Source organism: Stenella coeruleoalba (genome assembly GCF_951394435.1).
Source record: "Stenella coeruleoalba genome assembly, chromosome: 5".
NCBI lineage: Eukaryota > Metazoa > Chordata > Mammalia > Artiodactyla > Delphinidae > Stenella > Stenella coeruleoalba.
Genome location: NC_137150.1, coordinates 46899244 through 46923030, shown reverse-complemented (window position 1 = coordinate 46923030; position 23787 = coordinate 46899244). Strand labels below are relative to the sequence as shown.

At 42.3% G+C, this 23787-nt stretch overlaps 1 protein-coding gene across 5 annotated transcripts in view; it reads left to right on the top strand.

Annotated features, from left to right (window-relative positions):
• Positions 1 to 23317, top strand: part of GOLIM4 (golgi integral membrane protein 4) — an 80430-nt gene extending 57113 nt beyond the window's left edge. For 3 of the 5 annotated variants that reach the window (XM_079921689.1, XM_079921690.1, XM_079921687.1), the window contains 9 exons: positions 95 to 253; positions 2430 to 2762; positions 4619 to 4860; positions 5552 to 5634; positions 7514 to 7623; positions 10798 to 10965; positions 11292 to 11360; positions 21205 to 21285; positions 21625 to 23317. In XM_079921689.1, the coding sequence (XP_079777815.1) occupies positions 95 to 253; positions 2430 to 2762; positions 4619 to 4860; positions 5552 to 5634; positions 7514 to 7623; positions 10798 to 10965; positions 11292 to 11360; positions 21205 to 21285; positions 21625 to 21774 (1395 nt within the window). In that variant the 3' untranslated portion in view covers positions 21775 to 23317. The remainder of the gene's footprint in view (positions 1 to 94; positions 254 to 2429; positions 2763 to 4618; positions 4861 to 5551; positions 5635 to 7513; positions 7624 to 10797; positions 10966 to 11291; positions 11361 to 21204; positions 21286 to 21624) is intronic. The other 2 variants (XM_079921691.1, XM_079921688.1) reach the window with 1 other exon arrangement.
• The last annotated feature ends 470 nt before the right edge of the window (positions 23318 to 23787 follow it).

The following is a 23787-nucleotide window of genomic DNA, read 5'->3' as shown; positions in this document are numbered from 1 at the left end:
TTTTGTCCAGTCTTCCAGTGAACCATCTATGAATGATATCCTTTTCCCTCCTCAAATTGTGCAATTTGCATCCAATTGTGCAATTTGTATGCAGACTCAAGTTGCAGAATATAAACAACTGAAAGACACTCTGAATAGGATTCCAAGCTTTCGAAAACCAGAACAAACAGAGCAGCAGAATATTACCCAGGTGGCACATTCTCCACAAGGTGACAGCGCAACAAGGGACAAGTTACCTGGAGAGCCTCGGGAGGTAAGAGGCATGAACTGGTCATCTGTGGTCAGGTCGCTTTCCCTGTCAAGCTGTCCTCAGGTGAACTGCTCTAAATATTGCCAGCTCTAACTGCAGAACACCGGTTCTCACATTTTAGCATATATCAGAGTCCCTAGCAGGGCTGTTAAAACAGGAATAACTGGGCCCCAGCCCACAGTTTACAGTTCAGTGAATTTGGGGTGAGGCCTGAGGATTTGCATTTCTAGCTGATTTTGCTGGGCTGGGGACGCACACTTTGAGAACTGCTGTTCTGTTTCCTGGAAAAGACTGAACTAGTTTTGTCTTTCTTCATGTGGGTATATTTGTTTGAAAGGAGCTGTCATGTCTGAATATTTTAGGGGTTTTTTTGGGGGGGGTAGAGTGAGAAGGTTAAATGATCATGAGGATATTATATGACAGTCAGCCCACTTAAGTATTAAAGCTGATAATATATTTGAACTCGATGCTGTACTTGGTCCATACAAAATATGTCAAAGTTTGTATTATATAGCCTTCATACAACTACAAGAGTATAAGTGCTAGTCACAGAATCTATTTTTTGTATTCCTGTTCTTCATAAAATTAAGCCTTGTTGCTTAAGAATATCTCCCAAGTGAAACATCAAAAGTGGTGTCGCCCATATGATTAATTCTTACAGAGTTGTTTATGCAATCACACCTGTAATAAAAATGGCAAGTATGATTATCTTTCCCCCGACAAAGTCGTTTTAAACAGTGAATGTTTGAGAAGACTTTCCCCAACTCACCTTCTCATCACCTTATGGGAATAATTAAGTTGAAGTGAGTGGACTTCGTTTGAATCTTCAGTCTGAGCAAAGCATTCCTTCACAGGTTCTGTATCCCCCTGGATGCTTGTTCTTTGTCTGGGTCTTACGTTGCTCCTAACTTAAGAAAACACAACCAGAGCCCTGGTGTGGAAATTGGTTCTATTCTCTATCTAAGTTTAACTACCAGTTTACTGGATTAAGCTTTTAAAGACTCAGACTTTTTAGTTCTTCCATCTGGGAGGTGGAGATAATAGTCATCTGCTCTAACCTTTCTCACAGGGATGTTGTGGCGATAAGTGACAGGTGTTGGAAAGCACTTAGGGCCCTTCAGAGAAATATTTCCTGTAAAGCCAGGGCAGTATCAATTCAAACTTGTCAGGTATGCAAGGACTTGGTAAAATGTACACCTCCAAAAGCCGTCCTCAGATGTCTGAGAAAGGACTTTTTCCCTTGGCTTATTTGTTTACGTATACAATCCAGTTTCTAAGTTATGTTTCTGCTAATTTAAGAACAGGGCTTCACATTTATTTCAATTATGGGACAGCAACCTGACCAAAGAAAGTATTCTTTCTGCTAAAGAAGGTTGATGGGAGGGAGGACAGTGACACATTTTCCTATTGATATTATACCATCTCTCTTTTGCCTCTCTTTTCTAAGTAATGAAGACCGTATAGAAATCTCTGAAACTTGCAGAGAAAACTGATTTAAATCAACCAGTTTTAGAAGAGGAGTTCTCTGTGAAAAGACACATCTTTTTTTTTTCTTCAGAGTTTTCTGTTAATAATATAAAGTACTCACAAAATACTTCCTCTGGTTTACAAAGAAATACCACTTTAATACGTCAGAAATGTTTAATTGTACCTGATTTAATGGGCACTATTATAGCCAACATATGGGTGTCCATTAGTAATGGCATTCTTTTTTTTATATTTGCTAACAGAAAACAAAGCTAGCTCATCCTCTACTTGATCTTATCCTTTTCTTTTCATATAATTATTGAAGACAAAATTTACCTTGAAGAAAATTACGTATTTGATCACTTGAAGTATGAGGGTTTTTCCCTTTTTATTCTAAGGGAGAACAGGAGTTAGATTGCTTTTGAGGGTAGGGTCTACTGAGATGTGGTCACTTATAGGCTTTACTTTTAGGTTATTTACGGTATTCTTTCCACGATGAAATTTTGCTTACGTTGTCTCTATTTTGTAGGTGAGATCACACAGTGAGAAGAGTTAAGTGACTCCACTGCAGCCATACTTTTCAGTCAGGACTCTATATTTCTAGACTCCAGGATTTTGCTTATGTTGTAACCCCGTAGACATGGTAATAAAGAGATTCTATCACTGCTTTCGAAATAGAAGAGTGTCATTTCCAGTGATGTGCTTGGCCTAGGTGTCCCGAAATAGCGAAGTGTGGCAGAACCATGAAGCAGTCCCTGGAAGAACGGAGGAAACAGAACCTTACCCTCCCACCCAGAAGGAGGCAGGATTCCAGGCGCCCGCAGAACTGACCCGGCGAGAAGCGGGCCGCGAGGAGCCCGAGGGGCGGCCGGTGGAGGAGGAGCACAGGAGGGCCCTGGAGGAAGAGGCGATGGAGCAGGTCGGGCAGGCCGAGCACCTCGCGGAGGAGCACGACCCATCGCTGGAGGAGCAGCGGCATCGGGAGTGGGCGGAACGGCGTGAGCGGAAGGAAGCCAGGCTCCTGGAAGGGCAGGCTCGCGCTGGGGTACGAGGTCATCCAGCCAGTTGCCTGGGATAAGGGGTGCGCCTTTGTGTCTACGTGCAGTTGACCCTTGAGCAGGGCAGGTTTGAACCTCATGGGTTCACTCCTACCAGGATTTTTTCAGTAGTAAACACTGCAAGATCCGCGGTTAGTAGAACCTGCACGTGGGGAACTGCCCAGAGGAGCCCCTATAGGGAGGAAGGCTATGGAGGAACCCTATATACAGGGGGCCGACTGAAAGCTGTAAGAAGATTCTCCACTGCACGGAGGGTCAGCGCCCCAGCCTCCCACGCTGTTCAAGGGTCAGCTGTGTTAAGGAAAAAGCCCTCGTGTATAACAGTCTATAAAATAAAATTGGGGTGATCTTGCTAAATGTTACATGTACCTATTTAAATGTTCTTTTGTGATGTTAGTAGCATAGCTACCTTATCCCAGAAAGACGGTTGGGGAAAAGAGAAGGTGCTATGCGTGTGTGTACGTATTGTCTTTGTCAAGAGTGCGCAGTGAGAGAGACTCAGTCACACCCCTTTAACAGAGTAGGAGAGTAGATGGGCACCTCATCCCGCACCTTCCAGTCTGTGCTCGAGCCCCGTGGGCATCTTGAGGCCGAGAAGTGACGCATTTTCTGTGATCAAGGGTACTTTTCTCCCTGTTCACTTACTTACTGTCAAATCCTGTGTTGGCTTTTGCACGCTCACCTTCAGGGTGGTTAGCAAGTCATCAGAAAGCTGACTTAAGGACATGCCACTAGGTGAGTGAGTGTGTTTAACCAGTCTCTGCTCAGGCTCCACCACTGAGCACTCCCCTCTCACATAAGTAAGACCCATAAAAACATCCATTATTATTATAAATGAGACTTTAAAGAACTGAAAGCAACCCTGAGTGCAGCCAGGTGTACCTTCCTTACACAACCTCGAAGGCGATACCTGACGGTAGGCTACCTGGCCCTTACGTGGACGCTGGTCACCTTTTATTTATAGCTCTGAAGCTTTGTTTGGCCTCGAACGTTCCAAGACTTCAAGCCGCTAGAGGCTTTGGCTGGGCACGTGTGAAGGCCCCCCTGCGGGTGCACTCTTAAATTGTTGCAAAGGTGGCATGAAGAAGCCTCTCTCCCAGTCTTGAGTCCTTCGTAGCTTTCCTCAAAGGTAATTCCCCACTAGGTTTAATTTCCCTCAACCATGCACCCTGTTTCCTTTGGTGAGAACTGTGTGGACTTGTATTAGTTGGGAGAGGGGGGCGGAGGAGGGAGTGGTAGACGGCTTAATGGAAGCAGAGTTTAAGAATTCCTGTATCAGGTTTTCCTTTAATCAGAAAGTTCTCTCTTCTCATCCATTTTTGGTTTCTTTGAAGAAAAACGGTTCTCTGCTTTTCCACCCTAATCTGAAATTTGACTTGGTTTGGCTCCGCTTAGCCTGAGATTAGTATATGCACTGCGAGAGTTAATTAGCTTCCCTAGGTCTTTAGGCTTCATGGGAAAGCCTTAGCCTCAGCCTCAGCTCACAAATCGCCCCATTTAGTCTGAGGTTATTACGTGCCCACATATACCAGAGCCTTCTGAGCATAAATTTAATTAGGGTTGAAACATTTCTTCTGTTGCGTCCTCCTCGGGAGCACATTAAAAATCTGCCTTAATGCCAACAAATGGAGAAGACCAGTTGCTGAAAGAAGCAAGGGTGATTCAGAGCGGTGGGAGACAGGAGTGGAGTCCAGCCGCGGGGTGGCTTTGGACCATTATGACAGTTGACCTGACAGGTGTTCACAAACCAGCTCTGTCTTCTGCGCGTGTCGCGCGAAAGGGACGAAGGGAGGACCCAGGGGACCCGACAGTTCTTGCTCTGCAGCGACTCTCTGTTCCCCAGGTGTATCCCTCGGGCAAGCCGGTCGCCAAATTCCAGTCGCCGTATGAGGAGCAGCAGAGGCTGGCAGTGCGGCGGGTGGAGGAGGCCCAGCGGCCGAAGGAGCGCCACGAGGCCCCGCCCCAGCAGAGGCTGCAGGGGCCCTTGCCGCACCAGCACCAGCCGCAGCTCCTCGCCAGGGAGACGGCCCAGCAGAGGCAGGCTGGGCTCGCCGAGGGCCGGCCGCAGCGCCCGGAGCAGACACGGTAGCCTCCTGATGGGCCTAGGCAGCCCGCCTCTGGCGTTCACAAGCAGGATAGAGACGGCTTCCTGTATTTGTTACCCGTGAACTTGAGGGGCTCCTGTTGCTCGTGTAGCTGAGGCAGAACCACTACCTGAAAACTACATTCCAAACATTGAATTTTCAGAATAATCAACATTTTTTTCCCCTGCTTAAAAATGACAGTGTAGGGCTTCCCTGGTGGCGCAGTGGTTGAGAGTCCGCCTGCCGATGCAGGGGACACGGGTTTGTGCCCCGGTCCGGGAAGATCCCACATGCTGCGTAGCGGCTGGGCCCGTGAGCCATGGCCGCTGAGCCTGCGCGTCCGGAGCCTGTGCTCTGCAATGGGAGAGGCCACAACAGTGAGAGGCCCGCGTACCGCCAAAAAAAAAAAAAAAAAAAAAAGACAGTGTATGTCTCAAAATAACCTATCAGGTTTTGTGCTAACTTCATTTTATTTTATCATTTGAAAGGTATTTTATCTTTTATAAGGCATGTTTTGAAAGTGTCTGGAATCTTTATTAAACCTAATTGGATAAGTTTAAGAAATATTTTTATGGCTTTTCAAAAAGTGTCGAAAAATTCATTGATAACTCTCTTTAAAGATAAATGACTTACGTCAAACTGTGCTACTTAATTTGTGTCCCTGAGGTGATGATTGTTTGTTTCCCTTGCAGGCAGCAAGCTCGTTATGATGCTGTAGATAATGATGTTGTTCAGGGAGCAGAGGACCAGGGCGTCCAGGAAGAGGAAGGAGGTGGTGAGCTTCTTAGATGATGAATGTTTTAATAAAACTGCTTGGTAATATATAATATCAACTCAGAGTTATATGTGTATCTGCATACTCTCTGAAAGTAGAGCGTTCCTGTGAAACCTTTTGTAAATTGAAATGGTGTAAAGCAAAGAAGCAATTACCATAGGACACATCTTACTAAGGGATACACAGAGTAAATCGAGGTAAATCGAGCGCAGGTGCTCACAGGCACAGTTCAGAGCTCTGGGGGCTGATGCTGAGCCGCTGAGTGTAGGTCCTGGGGAAGGAGCTGGATGGACGATGCCACTCTCACTGCTCTGCTCTGGGTGTGTACGGTCTCCACGAGACACTCTCTCTCTCTCTCTCTCTCTCTCTCTCTCTCTCTCTCTCTCGCTGCAGAACCAACACTAGTCGCTATTTTTGCTTTTCACCTTTTTCCATAAAATTGGAAATCCTCTTCCGAATTCTTTCGGTTACCCAAAACAGGTACTAATGTAGGTCTTTCGGAAAAGTGAGGTGACATAAAACGAACTTTCAAAAAGCGGAGGATACCTGTACGTATTACCATCTGTCTTTTGTTGTTGTTGGTATGCTTTTCTTAATCCTCCCAAACAGTTCACATTGGTAGCCTAAATCACGCAAGATAATCCGTTTGTTCTCTGACATTTTAGAGAGGAAATGGTAGCTTAAGCATTTTGTATGCTAAGTACTTATTTCTAACACATTGTCATAGGACTGTTATACTTTGGGAAACTTCTACATTTTCTTCTTACCTTGGAGGTGTTTAGATTATTGCCTTGAAAGTTTTTCAAATTAAGTCAGTAGTAGCTTTCATTTGCAGGGCGCATCTATGTGTCATTTATCAAATACCGCTTACTGTGATGATAGGACTAGACAGTAACCGTTTCCCTGGCAACACTAACACTTAGCTCTGTATCCTTTCCTAAAGAATCTAAAGGAAGGTGATTACCCAAACTCCCTCTACAGCCTGTTCTGATATTTTATAGCCCTTATCGTCAAGACGTTGTTTTCCTTATGTCCCCCCATGCAGCACTTTAAGCTTTTTGGTTCCATTATCAGTAAGACTAGAGAACCATTTGTTCTCTCTTTTATTTAATGGATCCCTTGGTGCGCTTGAAACCTGATGGAAAGTCACCTGCATCTTTATTTTCTACAGGCTGAATACTCTCCCTATACTTAACCTTTCCTCTTGCATCTTACCGAAAGAAGTTATTTGTTCCTCTCTTTGTGTGCTCTTATCTATCAATACATTCTCTTAGTTGAAATAATTTTGTTCAAAACGTAGCAAGTAAATGTGTGTGTGAGTATAAGCATGCAGTGCTTGTGGCATCATCATTACCGCCAATTCAGAGAACACAGGACGACGGGCTGAATTTGTTTTTTTAGCTCCACAAATGGGGTTGTTATTTCTTTCATTTCCTGAAATAGCATCAGTTTCTTCTTTCAGTGGCTTGCCATTTTCTCTGACATTACCAAAAATTAGTTGATAATTTTAGCGATGTCCAATTGACTGGGCTTTATCTTATCAAGAAAGTTTTGATCGTTGTTTTTGGCATAATGGGGGGGAAAATGCCGCTTTTGTTGTAAACATTTGTTTTGGGAGAGTTAGAATGGTGTCACTTACCCACACTGTCTCTGTAGACACAAGGCCTTTCCACACTATCTCTGTAGACACAAGGCCTGGGGAAAGGGCATAACTTTTCCAGAAAAGCTGAAACATACACCTTATCTCGAGCTAACCTAGCTGGAGGAGAGAGCGGGTGAAGTGGTCTGCAGGAAAGCCCGCTGGTGACTTTGCTTTGCTTTCAAAGGGAGAATCCTGTCTGGTTTGTTTGGACTGATATTAGTTCCTTTGATTTGCTAGCCTATGAGAGAGACAACCAGCACCAAGACGAGGCAGAAGAAGACCCAGAGAATGGACATGAGCTTCAAGAACAAGGGCCCCACGAAGCTGACCCAGAATCCGAGGCAGGTGTAAGTGTCCTCTCTTCCGGTCGTGACACTTGGGAACTCACAAGGCAGAAAGGAAACGTGAAGGTTTACCTGACACCGTGACTCTGGCTCCAGATATGTCTGTTATTTCATCAGCACAGAAGGAAGGTGGCTTACACAATTATATGATATGAGCAATGTTGTTAACTGTAAACCATGGGGGGTGTGTGTGATGAGAATGGGTTAAAGGTTGCTCTGGGAAAACATCCAAGGAGTTTCCCTCTGGGGACTTTCAGATTAGTCAAATTAAAATAGAAAAGCAAAAAAGAGGCATTGAAATATGTAGTAGCTCTGAAAGATGAAAAAGAAAAAAAAAAAAAAAAGCAAGTGTGGGAGTTGGAGAGAGAACCAGAGAAAGGAGATTAACCACTATGAAGCATGTTGAGCAGTCTGCTAGGGTGTGAATGTGTGTCATGTGACTCTCTGTAATCTCCCAACAGTCCAGTGACTATTTTAATAAATACACAGATAGGATTGTGAGGTTTGAGAAATGAAAGAAAAAAATTTCCCAGACACCATGTTGCTATAGAAAAGTTAGAATATTAGCAGTTAGAGATATAGTAACCAGAAATGTTCTTTTTGTTTACTCAAAAAGGACCAAGACTCCCAATTCAGTTGGGTGGTCTGTGGCCTTGGCCTTGCCTGCAAATGAGTGTGTCCTTATGCTTATGTGTAGGTGATTTTCACAGTGTAAAATCCTAGCTCTCCTGTCATCTTTTGCTAGGAATTCCACCACCATGTTAATAAAATTCAGTCTGTGCTATCCTGTGGGCCCTGCCTGTCCATATTCTTCCTTGATAAACATTGAGAAGGTCTTCCTGACAGATGCTTGAAGCCACCCTGATGGAAACAGCTTTTGCACATAACTTGCACTGAGCGGTGGCAGAACACATTTACCCACCAGCCCCTGAATTGGCATTTCTCAGAGTATGCTCCAGGGAACCCTAGCCCTGAAATATTTTCAGGAAAGAGCAAGAGCTATAGATAGCAGGAGAGTGTGAGAGCGTCAGAGGATGTGAAAGAGCAAGAGAGTGTCCATGAGAGAGCAAGAAAGCAAGTGTGCAAATGCCTGAGAGCATCCTGAGAGCAATGGAGGGGACAGAGGAAGGGTGGGTGTTCCAGTCACTGACTTTGGGAAACGCTGTGTGTTTCGATTGCTTACCTGACTGCATAATTCTTTACTCTCCTTTCATCAGTTGACTTGCTCTAGATAACACGCTGGGAAACGCTGGCCTTTCTACCATGCCTTCTCTTAATTAGAAATTATTAGTCTGCTTGTCCCTCTCTTTGTCTCATACTTTATCCATTTATTTTTAAAGTAAAAACATTTTTGTCCAGCTTTACTGAGATTTAATTGATCATCTAACTATTTTTTGAACGTAACAACTGTGCCTATTAAACGTTTTTTACTACTTGGTTAGAGTTGGAACTAATGTGTACATTTTCACGTACTTTTGCAAAAGACATCTTGTACTTTTTTTCTGAAGAAAATGTGTTACATTTTTCCTATATTTCCACACAGTTTATTGATAACGTACAACAAGTGATCCATATAACAAGATTGTGGAGTAATTGGAGTTTAGTGTGAAGGTTATGATTTGTCACATTCCCAAGAAAAGTGTGATTTTGCTCTTGAACAAAGTACATAGCCAGGGATGTGCAGATAATACATCAGCTGAGACTGCAGCGAGCTCTTGTACATGGTCAAGGCTCTGAGGTGAATTGAAGTAGAATTTTGTGGTCTGGAGACTGAATCTCACTCTGAGGCTTTACCGTCTCTGGGAAGCATTTGCTGCTTCAGTGAAGTGCCCTATTGATGACCCTGGTGTGATCAGGGAAGCTCTTGCAAGCATCGCCATTTCTGCCCAGCTCAGGCTCTAAGATCTGAATCTTTATGAGGGCATATGTTATTTTGAAAGGTGCTTTGGGAACATAAGTGGGACATCCAGATAGTTCTAAAGTTGATAATGTGAAGGGCATTCACTGAACACAATAACAGAATCACTACTTGAGAGGTGGGGTGGGGAGGGGGAGGTATTTTTCAAAATATATTGCCGAAGGCTGGGTTAGCCCAGTCCCTTTTCTCCTGTCTCTTGCCAGTGCAGCCTCTCTCAGCTTCATGGTAGTGTTCATTATAAAGACATGTGGGGGCTTCCCTGGTGGCGCAGTGGTTGAGAGGCGGCCTGCCGATGCAGGGGACACAGGTTCGTGCCCCGGTCCGGGAAGATCCCACGTGCCATGGAGTGGCTGGGCCCGTGAGCCATGGCCGCTGAGCCTGCGCGTCCGGAGCCTGTGCTCTGCAATGGGAGAGGCCACAACAGTGAGAGGCCCCTGTACCGCAAAAACAAAAACAAAAACGCACCTATTTGGGCTTCCCTGGTGGCGCAGTGGTTGAGAGTCCGCCTGCTGATGCAGGGGACACGGGTTCGTGCCCCGGTCCGGGAGGATCCCACGTGCCGCGGAGTGGCTGGGCCCGTGAGCCATGGCCGCTGAGCCTGCGCGTCCGGAGCCTGTGCTCCGCAACGGGAGAGGCCACAACAGTGAGAGGCCCGCGTGCCGAAAAAAGTAAAAATAAAAAAATAAATAAATGTGATCCACACTAGAACGTGATCGTCTACTTGTGAATTAGCCTCCTCTTGTCTCCTCGTGGGCCCTCTTCTTGGGTCCTTTCTGGTGTGGGCTTCCTCTCTCCTCAGCTGCTTTTCACTCACTTACATGTAACAGCTGGTTTTGCAAAGGATAACTCGTCTGTCAAAAAAATCAACATACCAGTGAAAGAAGTTACTATTTGCCTATCTAAATCTCTCGTTTTAATTATTTCTCCTACTTGGTCCTTTGGCTTTCATTAACTGTTTTTCTTGTCATCTAGTTATGTTCATATTCCTTGTGATAATTAGAGTTTTGAGAACTATTTTGGAATCGCTTGCAGGAAAGAAATGCTATTTGAACTTAATTCTGACACATCAGTCTCTGCCACATAAAGCAGAGGCTTTATCTTTTGACAGTGGGACGAATACTTGTGAGTCTTGGCAAGGATAGATCTGAACAATCTGGTGAAGGACAATTTCATTTTCTGCCAGTGTCTGGCCTTTCAAATGAAATTAAACTTGATCCTGGAATTTGAAGTGGTGGTTGCTTTTCATTAAAATTTTACAGAGGGCAGCTGTAGAGGACATAAACCCAGCAGACGACCCTAATAATCAAGGGGAGGATGAATTTGAGGAAGCCGGGCAAGTGAGGGAAGAAAACTTGCCAGATGAAAATGAAGAGCAGAAACAAAGTCACCAAAAGCAAGGGAATGCAGAAATGGAGGAACATTTGGTGGTAAGCAGATGCCACGAAGGAGGGTGGTTTTAACTCGGGTATTTTAACAATGCCTGGTTTTACGCAAAAGGGTAGCCATAACCTCATGGACAGGAGGTTCACCTCTTTGGGTTTTTGGGGGGGTCATCATGTGAAATGCCCACCCTCAGAGAGAGCGGGTGATGGGCATCCTGGGCTTTGTGTTGAGAATGGTTAGTCATCATTCCCTGGCCCCTGAGGCATTGAAAGTGTAATGTTCATGGTGGCCTGCCTGTTCTTTGTCCCAGAGGACTGGACAACCCATCTCCAGTGTTCGGTAACCTGAGCCTCCCCTTTTGTTTCAACAGATGGCAGGAAATCCAGACCAGCAGGAGGACAATGTGGATGACCAGTACCAGGAAGAGGGAGAAGAGGAGGTAGGAAGGGGGAGGGCAGGAGGCCAGACTGTTTGGGGCCTCACGCTCGCCTGCAACAAACCTCGGCCGCGCGGGCTTCTGTAGAAAGGTTCAGAGAGCCGTAGGCTGGGTAAGGAAGGGTGGTTTCAAGGGGAAACGGACCAAGGCTGTGGAGACATTTGGTTAGAAGATAGCAAAAATGTGGTGATAAAATCCTCCTCTCTGGTTTACCCTAGAAATTTTGAATTGAGAAGACACTTGGCCTTCCAGAAATGGCGAACTTAGGTTTATGTGATCTTTGTAAGAATATTTTCTCCTGTCTCTTTCCCTCACAAGAAAGAAAAGCAAAGCTCTGCACACTGAGAGTCTGGACTATCCCCAGAGACTTTCCCTATAGACATGTCACAGTGCCTGTGTCACAGGGGCACCCCCAGACACTTAAAAAATTGTATAGCCTCTCCTTTTAGCCTCTGCCCTTCTAAGAATTTAGCATCTTAATCAAGTTTAACAAAGAAGCAAAGGAAAAATATGTAAGGAGCTCTGTTGAGTAAAATGCACTTGGGTGGAATTTCTTAGCATTTCATTTTAGTTTGCTTCTTACTGTAAACCTCTGGCATATCGTTGTTAATTAGGTTTATAGAGCATCTGCCTTGGTGCCACAATCATGTAATTGACTGATGAACGCTGTTGGTTGTAGCTGGTTAGTCACGGCGGGGTACTGTATGGACCGCTGAAGCTCAGTTCTCGGGAATATGATACGGATGAGGCCAAGGCCCCATGTTCAGTCTCTCTCTGGACCAGCAAACGGACCAGCAGATTAAAGCCCTGGTTCAGAGGCACCTCTCAGCCAGGCCTCTTGCAGATGTGTGGCTCTGACCCTAAGGGGAACGGCAGGAGAGGTCGGACAAATGGCAGCCTGAACAAACCCCCCCAACCCCTGAGAGCCTGCTCGGAAGGCACGAGCTGCCACACTCACGGGCATGGTTCCCTTGACTAGGTCTGCCGCCTCGTTTAGATTGCATTTATCAGCTTTTCAGAGCTGATGCTGAAATTTGTGTTTATACCGGGAAAACAGAAAAGAACCTCATTCTTTGCAGTCATTGGCAACATACACCTCTAGTCACGTGCAGTCTACCTGGCTTGATCTTCGTATTCTCTCTCCTTTTTCTCATCCTGCTGTTCATCCTAATGAAGCCCCTGAGCTGTGTTATCAGAAGAGAGCGTTAGAGAACCCAGCAGCCTTGAATATTAAGACGTTTGGCAAGAGAAAGATATTCATCTGGACCTCTCTTGTAACAGGATGTCTAGACTAATATTACTTTGTTTCATTATGTCAGATGCCAGGAATCTTTGGGAGATTAAAAGACAAGAGATTCACCTTGGCTCCTTTTTAAAAATTCAGAAGGGTAAACATAAAATTTTAATCAGTATTTACTGATTTTTTTTTTTAACTTCTATATTCTATCAGGTAAGGTGGAGAGAGAAATCCTGGGATCCAAGAGGGATCAAAGATAGAAAGAAAACAAAGGCAGAGAGGCGGGAGGGAAGGAGGATGATGACCAGGCAGAGCCTGGTGCCCGACGCCGGGCAGCTGCTCCCCAGGCCTCTGTCCCTCCTCCCTCAGGGGGCCTGACTGACTGGAGCCCTCCCCCCTCCCTGCGCCTGACCCCTAGTTTCCTGCCCAGAGCTCCTAGCTGTGGCACCCCGTCCCCACTTCCTAACCCTCACACAGAGGCTCCAGGTCACCACGCCCTCTCATTTAGGGTGGTTGCCACGTGAGCTCTCAGCAGAAGACCAGCGTGCCTCTCTTCTTCCCTGGGTACCTTTCCCCTCTGCCTGCTAAGCGCCCCTTGCTCAGGCTGTGTTATATTTTTCTGGTAGTTCCTGTGGTGATTAGTTACTGGATTTTCCCACCTCTTTCCATTGTTCTCAGCTCTTCCCTTGAGGAGGGAGAAGCACTTCCATATATCAGGCAAGGACTAGTAACAGAGACAAAGTTCTCAGCAGACTGCAGCAAAAGAAGAAAAACAAAGGGATGCAATACGTGAGAACACATAGCGTGTTGTTTACAAGTGCTGTGTGTGTGAGCACTGAAAACCATAAAACGCTGTGTGATTTGCATCATTCTTGTCTTCCTTAAGCCTCAGAGTCTTCCACTGCCCCAGCTGACCCCTGGGATGTAAGGCCCATTGCTGCCGTCGGGTCCCCTCCCTTCCAGCCCACAGTCAGCCTGACTTCTGTCACATTTGCTCCTAGGGAGGAGCTGCATCTTGCCAGGGTTATACCTGTTCAGAGGTACAGCCCATCAGACTGATTGAACTATGAGAGTAGAGGACCCAAAACAAGTGTGCATTCTCCCTGCCTTCTCTTATCTGAGTGCAACAGTGTTATCCTTCTGAGACATAAAGATGGATGGCTATTAACACACATTCATTGTTTACTGTTTGGGATCCTTAGAGTCAAAGACATTCATATGGTGAGCCCATCCTCATGTTGCTTACTTTACAGATTTTTTATATGCTTATGAGCAAACGAGACAAACTGTGACATTGCCAAAAAGTACTATGTGTACTTTAAAATTATTTATTTCTTCGAAGATTTTTAATCACAGTTTCAATTTCAGTGCTTGTGATTGGTCTGTTCATATTTTCTATTTCTTCCTGATTCAGTCTTGGTAGGTTGTGCATTTCTAAGAATTTGTCCATTTCTTCCAGGTTGTCCATTTTATTGGCATAGAGTTGCTTGTAATAATCTCTCATGATCTTTTGTATTTCTGCAGTGTCAGTTGTTACTTCTCCTTTTTCATTTCTAATTCTATTGATTTGAGTCTTCTCCCTTTTTTTCTTGATGAGTCTGGCTAATGGTTTATCAATTTTGTTTATCTTCTCAAAGAACCAGCTTTTAGTTTTATTGATCTTTGCTATCATTTCCTTCATTTCTTTTTCATTTCTTTCTGATCTGATCTTTATGATTTCTTTCCTTCTGCTAACTTTGGGGGTTTTTTTGTTCTTCTTTCTCTAATTGCTTTAGGTGCAAGGTTAGGTTGTTTATTCGAGATGTTTCCTGTTTCTTAAGGTAGGATTGTATTGCTATAAACTTTCATCTTAGAACTGCTTTTGCTGCATCCCATAGGTTTTGGGTCGTCGTGTCTCCATTGTCATTTGTTTCTAGGTATTTTTTGATTTCCTCTTTGATTTCTTCAGTGATCACTTCGTTATTAAGTAGTGTATTGTTTAGCCTCCATGTGTTTGTATTTTTTACACATCTTTTCCTGTAATTGATATCTAGTCTCATAATGTTGTGGTCAGAAAAGATACTTGATACAATTTCAATTTTCTTAAATTTACCAAGGCTTGATTTGTGACCCAAGATATGATCTATTCTGGAGAATGTTCCATGAGCACTTGAGGAAAATGTATATTCTGTTGTTTTTGGATGGAATGTCCTATAAATATCAGAATGTGTTACTGTCGATTTCCCCTTTTATGGCTGTTAGGATTTGCCTTATGTATTGAGGTGCTCCTATGTTGGGTGTTGGGTGCATAAATATTTACAATTATGATATCTTCTTCTTGGATCGATCCCTTGATCATTATGTAGTGTCCTTCTTTGTCTCTTGTAATAGTCTTTATTTTAAAGTCTATTTTGTCTGATACGAGAATTGCTACTCCAGCTTTCTTTTGGTTTCCATTTGCATGGAATATCTTTTTCCATCCCCTCACTTTCAGTCTGTATGTGTCTCTAGGTCTGAAGTGGGTCTCTTGTAGACAGCATATATATGGGTCTTGTTTTTGTATCCATTCAGCCAATCTGTGTCTTTTGGTGGGAGCATTTAATCCATTTACATTTAAGGTAATTATCGATATGTATGTTCCTATTCCCATTTTCTTAATTGTTTTCAGTTTGTTATTGTAGGTCTTTTCCTTCTCTTGTGTTTCTTGCCTAGAGAAGATCCTTTAGCATTTGTTGTAAAGCTGGTTTGGTGGTGCTGAACTCTCTCAGCTTTTGCTTGTCTGTAAAGGTTTTAATTTCTCCATCAAATCTGAATGAGATCCTTGCTGGGTAGAGTAATCTTGGTTGCAGGTTTTTCTCCTTCATCACTTTAAATATGTCCTGTCAGTCCCTTCTGGATTGCAGAGTTTCTGCTGAAAAACCAGCTGTTAACCTTATGGGGATTCCCTTGTGTGTTATTTGTTGTTTTTCCCTTGCTGCTTTTAATATGTTTTCTTTGTATTTAATTTTTGACAGTTTGATTAATATGTGTCATGGCGTGTTTCTCTTTGGATTTATCCTGTATGGGACTCTCTGTGCTTCCTGGACTTGATTAACTATTTCCTTTCCCATATTAGGGAAGTTTTCAACTATAATCTCTTCAAATATTTTCTCAGTCCCCTTCTTTTTCTCTTCTTCTTCTGGAACCCCTATAATTCGAATGTTGGTGCGTTTAATGTTGTCCCAGAGGTCTCTGAGACTGTCCTCAGTTCTTTTCATTCTTTTTTCTGCTCTGCGGTAGTTATTTCCACTATTTTATCTTCCAGGTCACTTATCCGTTCTTCTGCCTCAGTTATTCTGCTATTGATCCCTTCTAGCATATTTTAAATTGCGTTTATTGTGTTGTTCATCATTGTTTGTTTCCTCTTTAGTTCTTCTAGGTCCTTGTTAAATGTTTCTTGCATTTTCTCTATTCTATTTCCAAGATTTTGGATCATCTTTACTATCGTTATTCTGAATTCTTTTTCAGGTAGACTGCCTATTTCCTCTTCATTTGTTAGGTCTTGTGGGTTTTTATCTTGCTCCTTCATCTGCTGTGTGTTTTTCTGTCTTCTCATTTTGCTTATCTTACTGTGTTTGGGGTCTCCTTTTTGCAGGCTGCAGGTTCGTAGTTCCCGTTGTTTTTGGTGTCTGTCCACAGTGGCTAAAGTTGGTTCAGTGGGTTGTGTAGGCTTCCTGGTGGAGGGTACTGGTGCCTGTGTTCTGGTGGATGAGGCTGGATCTTGTCTTTCTGGTGGGCAGGTCCACGTCTGGCGGTGTGTTTTGGGGTGTCTGTGGACTTATTATGATTTTGGGCAGCCTCTCTGCTAATGGGTGGTGTTGTGTTCCTGTCTTGCTAGTTGTTTGGCATAGGGTGTCCAGCACTGTATCTTGCTGGTCGTTGAGTGAAGCTGGGTGTTGGTGTTGAGATGGAGATCTCTGGGAGATTTCGCCGTTTGATATTCCATGGAGCTGGGAGGTCTCTTGTGGACCAGTGTCCTGAAGTTGGCTCTCCCACCTCAGAGGCGGAGCACTGACTCCTGGCTGCAGCACCAAGAGCCTTTCATCCACACGGCCAGGTACGTGGGGAGTTTCTTGCCTTTTGGGAGGTCTGAGGTCTTCTGCCAGCGTTCAGTAGGTGTTCTGTAGGAGTTGTTCCACGTGTAGATGTATTTCTGATGTATCTGTGGGGAGGAAGGTGATTTCCACGTCTTACTCTCCCACCATCTTCCCCCTTTCCCCGCCATCTTCCCCCTCTCCCAAAATTATTTAAATGTTTAAAAATATATAGAGACTAAATGACCACTTTGCAAAACCCGAGTGCTCAGTTTCTCCCATCTAACTGAAAACAGATTGATCTGAACGCTCACGCAAGAGCAGGTACAGGGTTTCCTAGCTCCCTTTAGTGGTATGTCAGCCTGTGAATCACCACATCAAGAAGCTGTCCAGATAGCAGAAACTCTCCTATTAAATATTCGCTGGTAAGCAGGGGTGTTCACCACCATAGTGGACATTGTTGGAAGGCCCTTCCATTGTCACATCCCATACACTTCTTTGGATTCCAGGATTCTTGACTACTTAAGGTGCAGCCTTCTGGTTCCTGGCTCATCCCGTAACACCTTTGATGCATCAGAGAAAGGTGCGAATACATACGGGGACTGGGTAGCTAGCCAAAGCCCATTTCAGGTTCAGAAGATCTGTTTTATCTTGTTTAGTTTTCGCTATTTATTAAACTTTGCCACATCACATAGGGACCATTGCTAAAATGCCTAAAACATTAGATTTCAGTAATGAGTAATGAGGAGCGGTGTAGGAATATATTTAACAAAATGTTTGCGTCGGCTTTAGCTCGATAGTAAAGAGGGTCAAGTGTGGAAGACATAATTGGCGTGTCTACATTGTAAAAGAGTCGCATTTGGCTTCTGGTTATTAGTGTAAGCATATTTTAAAATGAGAAACTCCATATCACTTGGTCCCATTTTAGCAGTGCCTTTAAGATGGATTTGAAGTACTTTTGCCCCAAACATGAAGCATATATTACTAGAATAGAAAAGGTACATTTATAAATTTGAAAAACTACAAAATTTTCTTTTGTGCAATCCCTAAATTGAAAAGTAATTTAAATCAGTGGTTCCCACCTCAGATTATATTGATAACTGGTCAACAACCTAAATTTCCTACAATAGATCCCAAGAGAAGAGAAGACAGAACTCATAAACAGGTGTTTATCTCTCTAGCCAGAGACATTCATTGTCACTCAAGCGAATGGCTCTCAGGCTTTGCTGTGGCTAAGAATCACCTTGGAAAGTGTGTAAAAAGTACAGATTCCTGGATTAGACCTTACCCTTGGAGATTTTGATCCTGTCTGTGTGGGGTGTAGGAGTTGGAGTTTTTCACAAGCCCCCCAGCTGATACTGATGTTTCAGAAGCACACTGTTTAGAGAAGCACGCCTACGACAGGTCAGGTCTGTAGCTAGACTTTGGGAAGTCTGAACCTCCTGAAACTTCCATGCAAAATTATGTATACCTATGCCCATTTACTAAAGATTTCCTAACCAAAGTGTTAAAAGGGTCCATGACTCCCCCTACCCATCCCCCACCCCCCCACACACAGAGAGAAAATTAAAAATCACTGCTTTTTATCTAACCCTTTCTTTGATAGATAAGACATTTGAGCTTCAGAGAGGTTACATAAGTTTTCAGAGTTCACACAACTTGTTATTGTTAGAACCATGATTAGACCCCACCCAGGTCTGCTTTTAAAAGCTACCATGATTAAATATACTAAGCACAGTAACTAAAGAGCTGATATGGGCAAGTTTTTCTTTATAGAAGTTAGTCAATACAGAAGGAATGTTGGAATTAGAAAGACACCCGTTTTGTGACTCCTAATTAAAACAGTTGATTTAAGAGCAGTCATCAATGGATATCACCAGATAGATGGAGGTCAGGGGATTTTACCATGGAGGGATCAGGCTGTAGCTATCTGAGCTCACTGGCCAACCTTAGCTTCACTAAAAGTGGGACAAGCATTATATGCCTCCTGATGTGATGAAAATATGAAATCTACAGCATCACCTCTGAAAAGTCCTTATTTTGCAAATTGAATCTGAATTCATTCAAGCCTTTAAGCTAACTTCCTTTTATAAGAAATGTGGAGGCTAAAAATATGAGTTAAGTGATACCTTAAAGAAGCAAATAAATCCAGAATGTGGGTCATTTTACTGGACAACAATTCAAGATAGCATTAAGGGAAAAAGAGGGGAGCGGAAATGGTGTTAGATGTGGCCTTTGTTGGATCATGATTAGAACAAACCAACTATAAATAGACATATTTAAGACGATCAGGAAAATGTAAGTAAGGACTAGACACTAGATGATACCATGGAATTATTTATCAGACGTGATAATGGCATTATGGTTATATAAGAAAAGTCCAGTGTGTTTAGAAATACATTCCGAGATGAGTAGGGGTGAAATTACATGCTATCTAGAATTTTAAGAATAAATTCATCAGAAAATAAAGAAAAGTGATAGGTGATGCAAGTGTGGCAACACTGAGGTAACCTTTGAGCCTTGGTGATGGCTGTACGGAGTTTATTGAATTATTGTCTTTATTTGTGTGTGCCTGAAAATCTTCACAGTAAAAACAAGTGACCTTATAGTTCATACAACCTGGAGAGGTGAGGAGCGAAGGTTTTAACACAGGTCTGTCTGACCCCACGGTCTGCGTTAGGGGGCTGGCAGACTACAGGTCTGGGCCTATTTTACAAGTGAAGTCTTATTGGGACACAAGCCATGCCTTTTGGTGTACATGTTGTCTAAGGCTGCTGCTGCACTAGAGTTGGGTATTTGCTAGAGACCTTATGGCCAAGAAAGTCTGGATATTTACTCTCTGGCCCTTTGCAGCAAAAGTTTGCCAACACTGGTCCTTTTCACCATACCACAGTTTCAAGGCAGTTCCCTCCCAACCCCAACTAAAGCATGTTTAGTGTTCACTAGTATATTTTCATTATTAAGGCTGTAGAAGACACGTCTGTTCACGGAAATTGACTGGGGACACTTCAGCAGTTTTCAATTAGTGAGACCTTAATATAGTCTGAAATAAGTGCTTCACTGTTTTTGTTACAATGTCCTGGGAAATGCTGTGATGAGATTCCATGACTAAGGGCAGAAGGGATGTCATTGGCCACTGATAGAAACTGCAGGTAAAACAGAGGTGTCTTCTTTATAGCTCGCTCTACCAGGACACATGAATACAAAGTATACTCTATACCTGTCCCCACAATGTATTTATTTGGTGCCAGTGTGGTGTAGGGGCTGAAAGTCCAGCCAACAATTGACTGGTTAGAAGAGGTTCGTGAAGGCTGGGCTCTGTTAGGGCATCTTTGAAGGGTCATCTTTGTAAGCTCCTAACAGGCCAGGGTCCCTCCAAAGTGAGTCTGGTGGGTTGCAGTTCATCCTGCTGAACCTGGGCTGGACACCTTGAGGCAGCCCTTAATTAGTCATTCCTTAATTATAACACCTGCATACTTTCCTCCCCCTGCCCATTTCTGGGATATTTATCACACATACACCCCGCCCCCCAAAATTAGGTAATTTTGTGTGTTATTCAAGAAGACTTACTTTTATGCCGCTCTCCTCAGAGAGATCAGGGTTCTTTCTGGTAACTGGACACTGCATTATGCTTAATTGGCAGTCAGCGATTTTTTGAAATGTATTCAAATGACTTAAACCTTTTGGCATGTGTATAGTTTTCAGAATCGTTAAGTTAGAAAATATTTTACCCTCTATTTGTGTGGAATGTGATCATTAAATAGAGATTATTTCGCAAAAATATTTGGATGCTTTCTTTGATTTGCATTTTGAAAAAAAACAATCGGAATCAATGACACATAATAGTAGTAGCATACACGAAGAAAACTACTTAAAACAGAAATGTGTTAGAACACTAAAGAGATGTAGGGATTTGAGGTAGCTTAATAACTATTTTATGAAGAAATTGAAATGATTGTATTCTGTGTTCTAGATATTTTAGCCAGAGAAGTTTATTCTTAATTACAGAAACGTATTTACACAGGTTTTCCTCGGTTTTCTACTACATTATATATAGGTAGTGGTGCCTGGTTTCTGTGCCTTTACAGAGCAGCTATATTTTGCATTGATTCATTCATTGACTCATTTCATTCAACAGTATTTATTAAGCAATTGCAGTGTGCCAAGTACGCATGTAGGCATGGAAGGCAGTTAGTTGAGTAAGACAGATGGTTCCTGTCTTCACAAGAACTTACATTCTGTCAGAGCCTTCAGACTTCCAACAGTTCTCCCATTTAATTTTATAAGGTGAATTTCTTCAGGTGTTATACTTGGAGTGTTAAACAAATCAGAAACACAAAGGTCCTAGATTCTGAATCACATTGATTTTTTTTGTAGTAGGTGTATTATACATTTCTTCATGGCTAATAGACCAGTCAAATCTCTGACTTTCTTTTCAGATTTATTTTTAGTTTGATTTTGTCTCTGCTGCTTTGAATGAACTTTTGGGAAATCAAAACATGTTGTTGCAAGTGTTGAAATGATCAAGGTGTCACCTGATGTCTCTGGTTTGTTTTAGGTTCAGGAAGATTTGACTGAGGAGAAAAAAAGGGAATTGGAGCATAATGCTGAAGAGACCTATGGTGAAAATGATGAAAATGTACGCGTAGGATCTACCTATTTCTATTGCACTTGTGTGCCTGTGCGCGCAAGTATGGGAGATACGTATGTATAGTTGGAAGGATACCAGTGGGTACATCTAAGGTGCCATAGAGTTTAACAGGCCAACCTAGAACTAGGAAAATCTGTGACAACCTGAAGATTAGAAATGACTGTAGCACTCTCGCCTGTTGGAATATTTTTCTTCACTTGTTTTCTTTCTCCAAAAATGAGTAACTTCATACTGGTTTTTTGGGGTGTTTTTTTAGAGGGAATTATTTATACCACTAACTCTGTGCCCTCTCTCTTAGTTTTCCTTTTTTTTCTTTTTAACTTCAAGGCCGATGAGAAAAACAATGATGGAGAAGAGCAAGAAGTTCGAGATGACAACCACCCCAAAGGCCGAGAGGAGCACTACGAGGAAGAAGAGGAGGAGGAGGAGGATGGAGCCGCTGCTGCTGAGAAATCTCGGCAAAGAGCTGAAATGTAGCCGTGTCCGATTTCACAGACAGAGGTCAGCCGACGGATTCTTTTCAAGCTGCTCAAAAATAAATCTGCCTACTGAACTCTAGGATATTTAACTATAAAAATTAAGAATTTAGACTTCTTTTTTAACTTTTGTATTAGAAATGCTCATACATTTATATGAATATATTTTGTTAACCTAGGTTAGAGCTTCTTTTTATATTCAAGCAAAACATGAACGAGAAGAAAAACAATAAAGCAGACCTTAGGCTCTGAATCTCATTTTTCATAGATTATGTGATGTTGAAGAAGACATTGCTTTTGTATATGTTTCAACTTGTTCCTTCTCTGTCTTCTATGTTCCAAGCATTCTGTTGTTTGCCTTTGATGAAATGCAGGATAGAGAATACTGAAAAATGCTGTACAGACATTAAGGAGAATGGCCAGTTTACTAATTGCTGCCTTTCCGAGGTTCTTATGCATAGTTCTGATAGAATTTTCACCAGTCTGTGTATCTCTAGCATAAGATTCATGGACAGAGTGACATACAGTTAGAAAGACGTTTTTGCTATAAAGACATTTTTTTCAGGCTTTTCAGATCAGTTAGAAAAAATGTTTGGCTTAAAATCACAGCTCTTCCTCTTGAGAGGAATTAAATTTAAATGTGAGATAGAACTAAAACTCACTTGACAGTATTCTAGACTTAGATATTTCAGGATTCAAACAAGGTATGACACATCAGCGTATTAACCTTTTTGAAGGACTGACGCCTTGTTTAATAACTAATTTAGTGTGTATGGGTGGCATTTTCCACGTGAGCACCCCTTTTTTTTCTGTAGTCACCCAGTGATACCTTTGTTTTAGTATCTAATTCTCCACAGTAATATATATTTCCCCTGTGAGCTCTGTGCCTCTGTATGTAATCACTGATGACAAGCATGAATATGAAGACATATCAAATTGTACAACGGAATAGGGTATTTTTCAAAAACGATATGGTAAAATACACATGGTGGTATGGTTGACCCTCATGACTTTTCTCTGTGCTGGGAATGGGTCTACTTTATGCCCATGGATGATAGACTTTTAATGATTATGAATTATACAAGTCCCTTAAAATAAAAATATTAAAAATCAAAAATTTCCCATGGGATAGAGACATATTGCAGTCTCCAGTATAAAGATTTTTAACTAAACAGAATTAGGTTATATCATTCTTCTGTGTGTGGTTTTATAATAGTACTTTCAAATCAATAAAAACAGATTTCAATTTCTACCATTATCGTATGAATGTAATTTTATTTTTTAATAACCACACTCATGTATGGTTTTGATTAGCCCAGTTGAGTGATTATGTATGTATGCATAGGAATGTTTTGTTCAAATGTATTTTGGGTTTTCGGTAATCATGAATCAAATCTTACCTTTATGTATAAAAACCCTTTATGTAATGTAAAATGTATAATATTGTACATAATATTCAGAATACAATTATTTTGGTAAATTAGTTTGTATTTTTAATGTCCCAATTGCAGTATTTAATTATTTGAAACTTGGTAATAGTCAATAAAGCTATAAAAAGCAAGTGATAAATCTTTGAAAGTATGTGATTTTTTATTAGTTTCTGATCCTGTAACATTATTCAGTTCTTTTTCATAAAAGGAAAAAATTTTAAGGGGAACCAATGTATATTAATGAATTATAAAATGCCTTTCCCAATCTTTCTCGACTTGGATTGGCACGAGTTCCGCCCCCCCACCACCACTTTTCTAAAGGAAGAGCTAAGAATTTTTATTTTATTTGAGCTAGTTCTGGAGGAAGAAAAATGAGAAATGTAAGAGAGTGTCATGTGCAAACACACAAAAAACAAAAAAACTACTGAATCCTCCCTGGGAAAGCAAACGGAACAATCGCAAACCATTCTACTCTGTATGGCGCCAAGTTATAGGGCTGTTTAACCTAATGTGTGGAAGAGAATCACCCAGAACTGATCCACTTTAATGAGATGAGCAGCAATAAAATGTCACTTGTATTTACC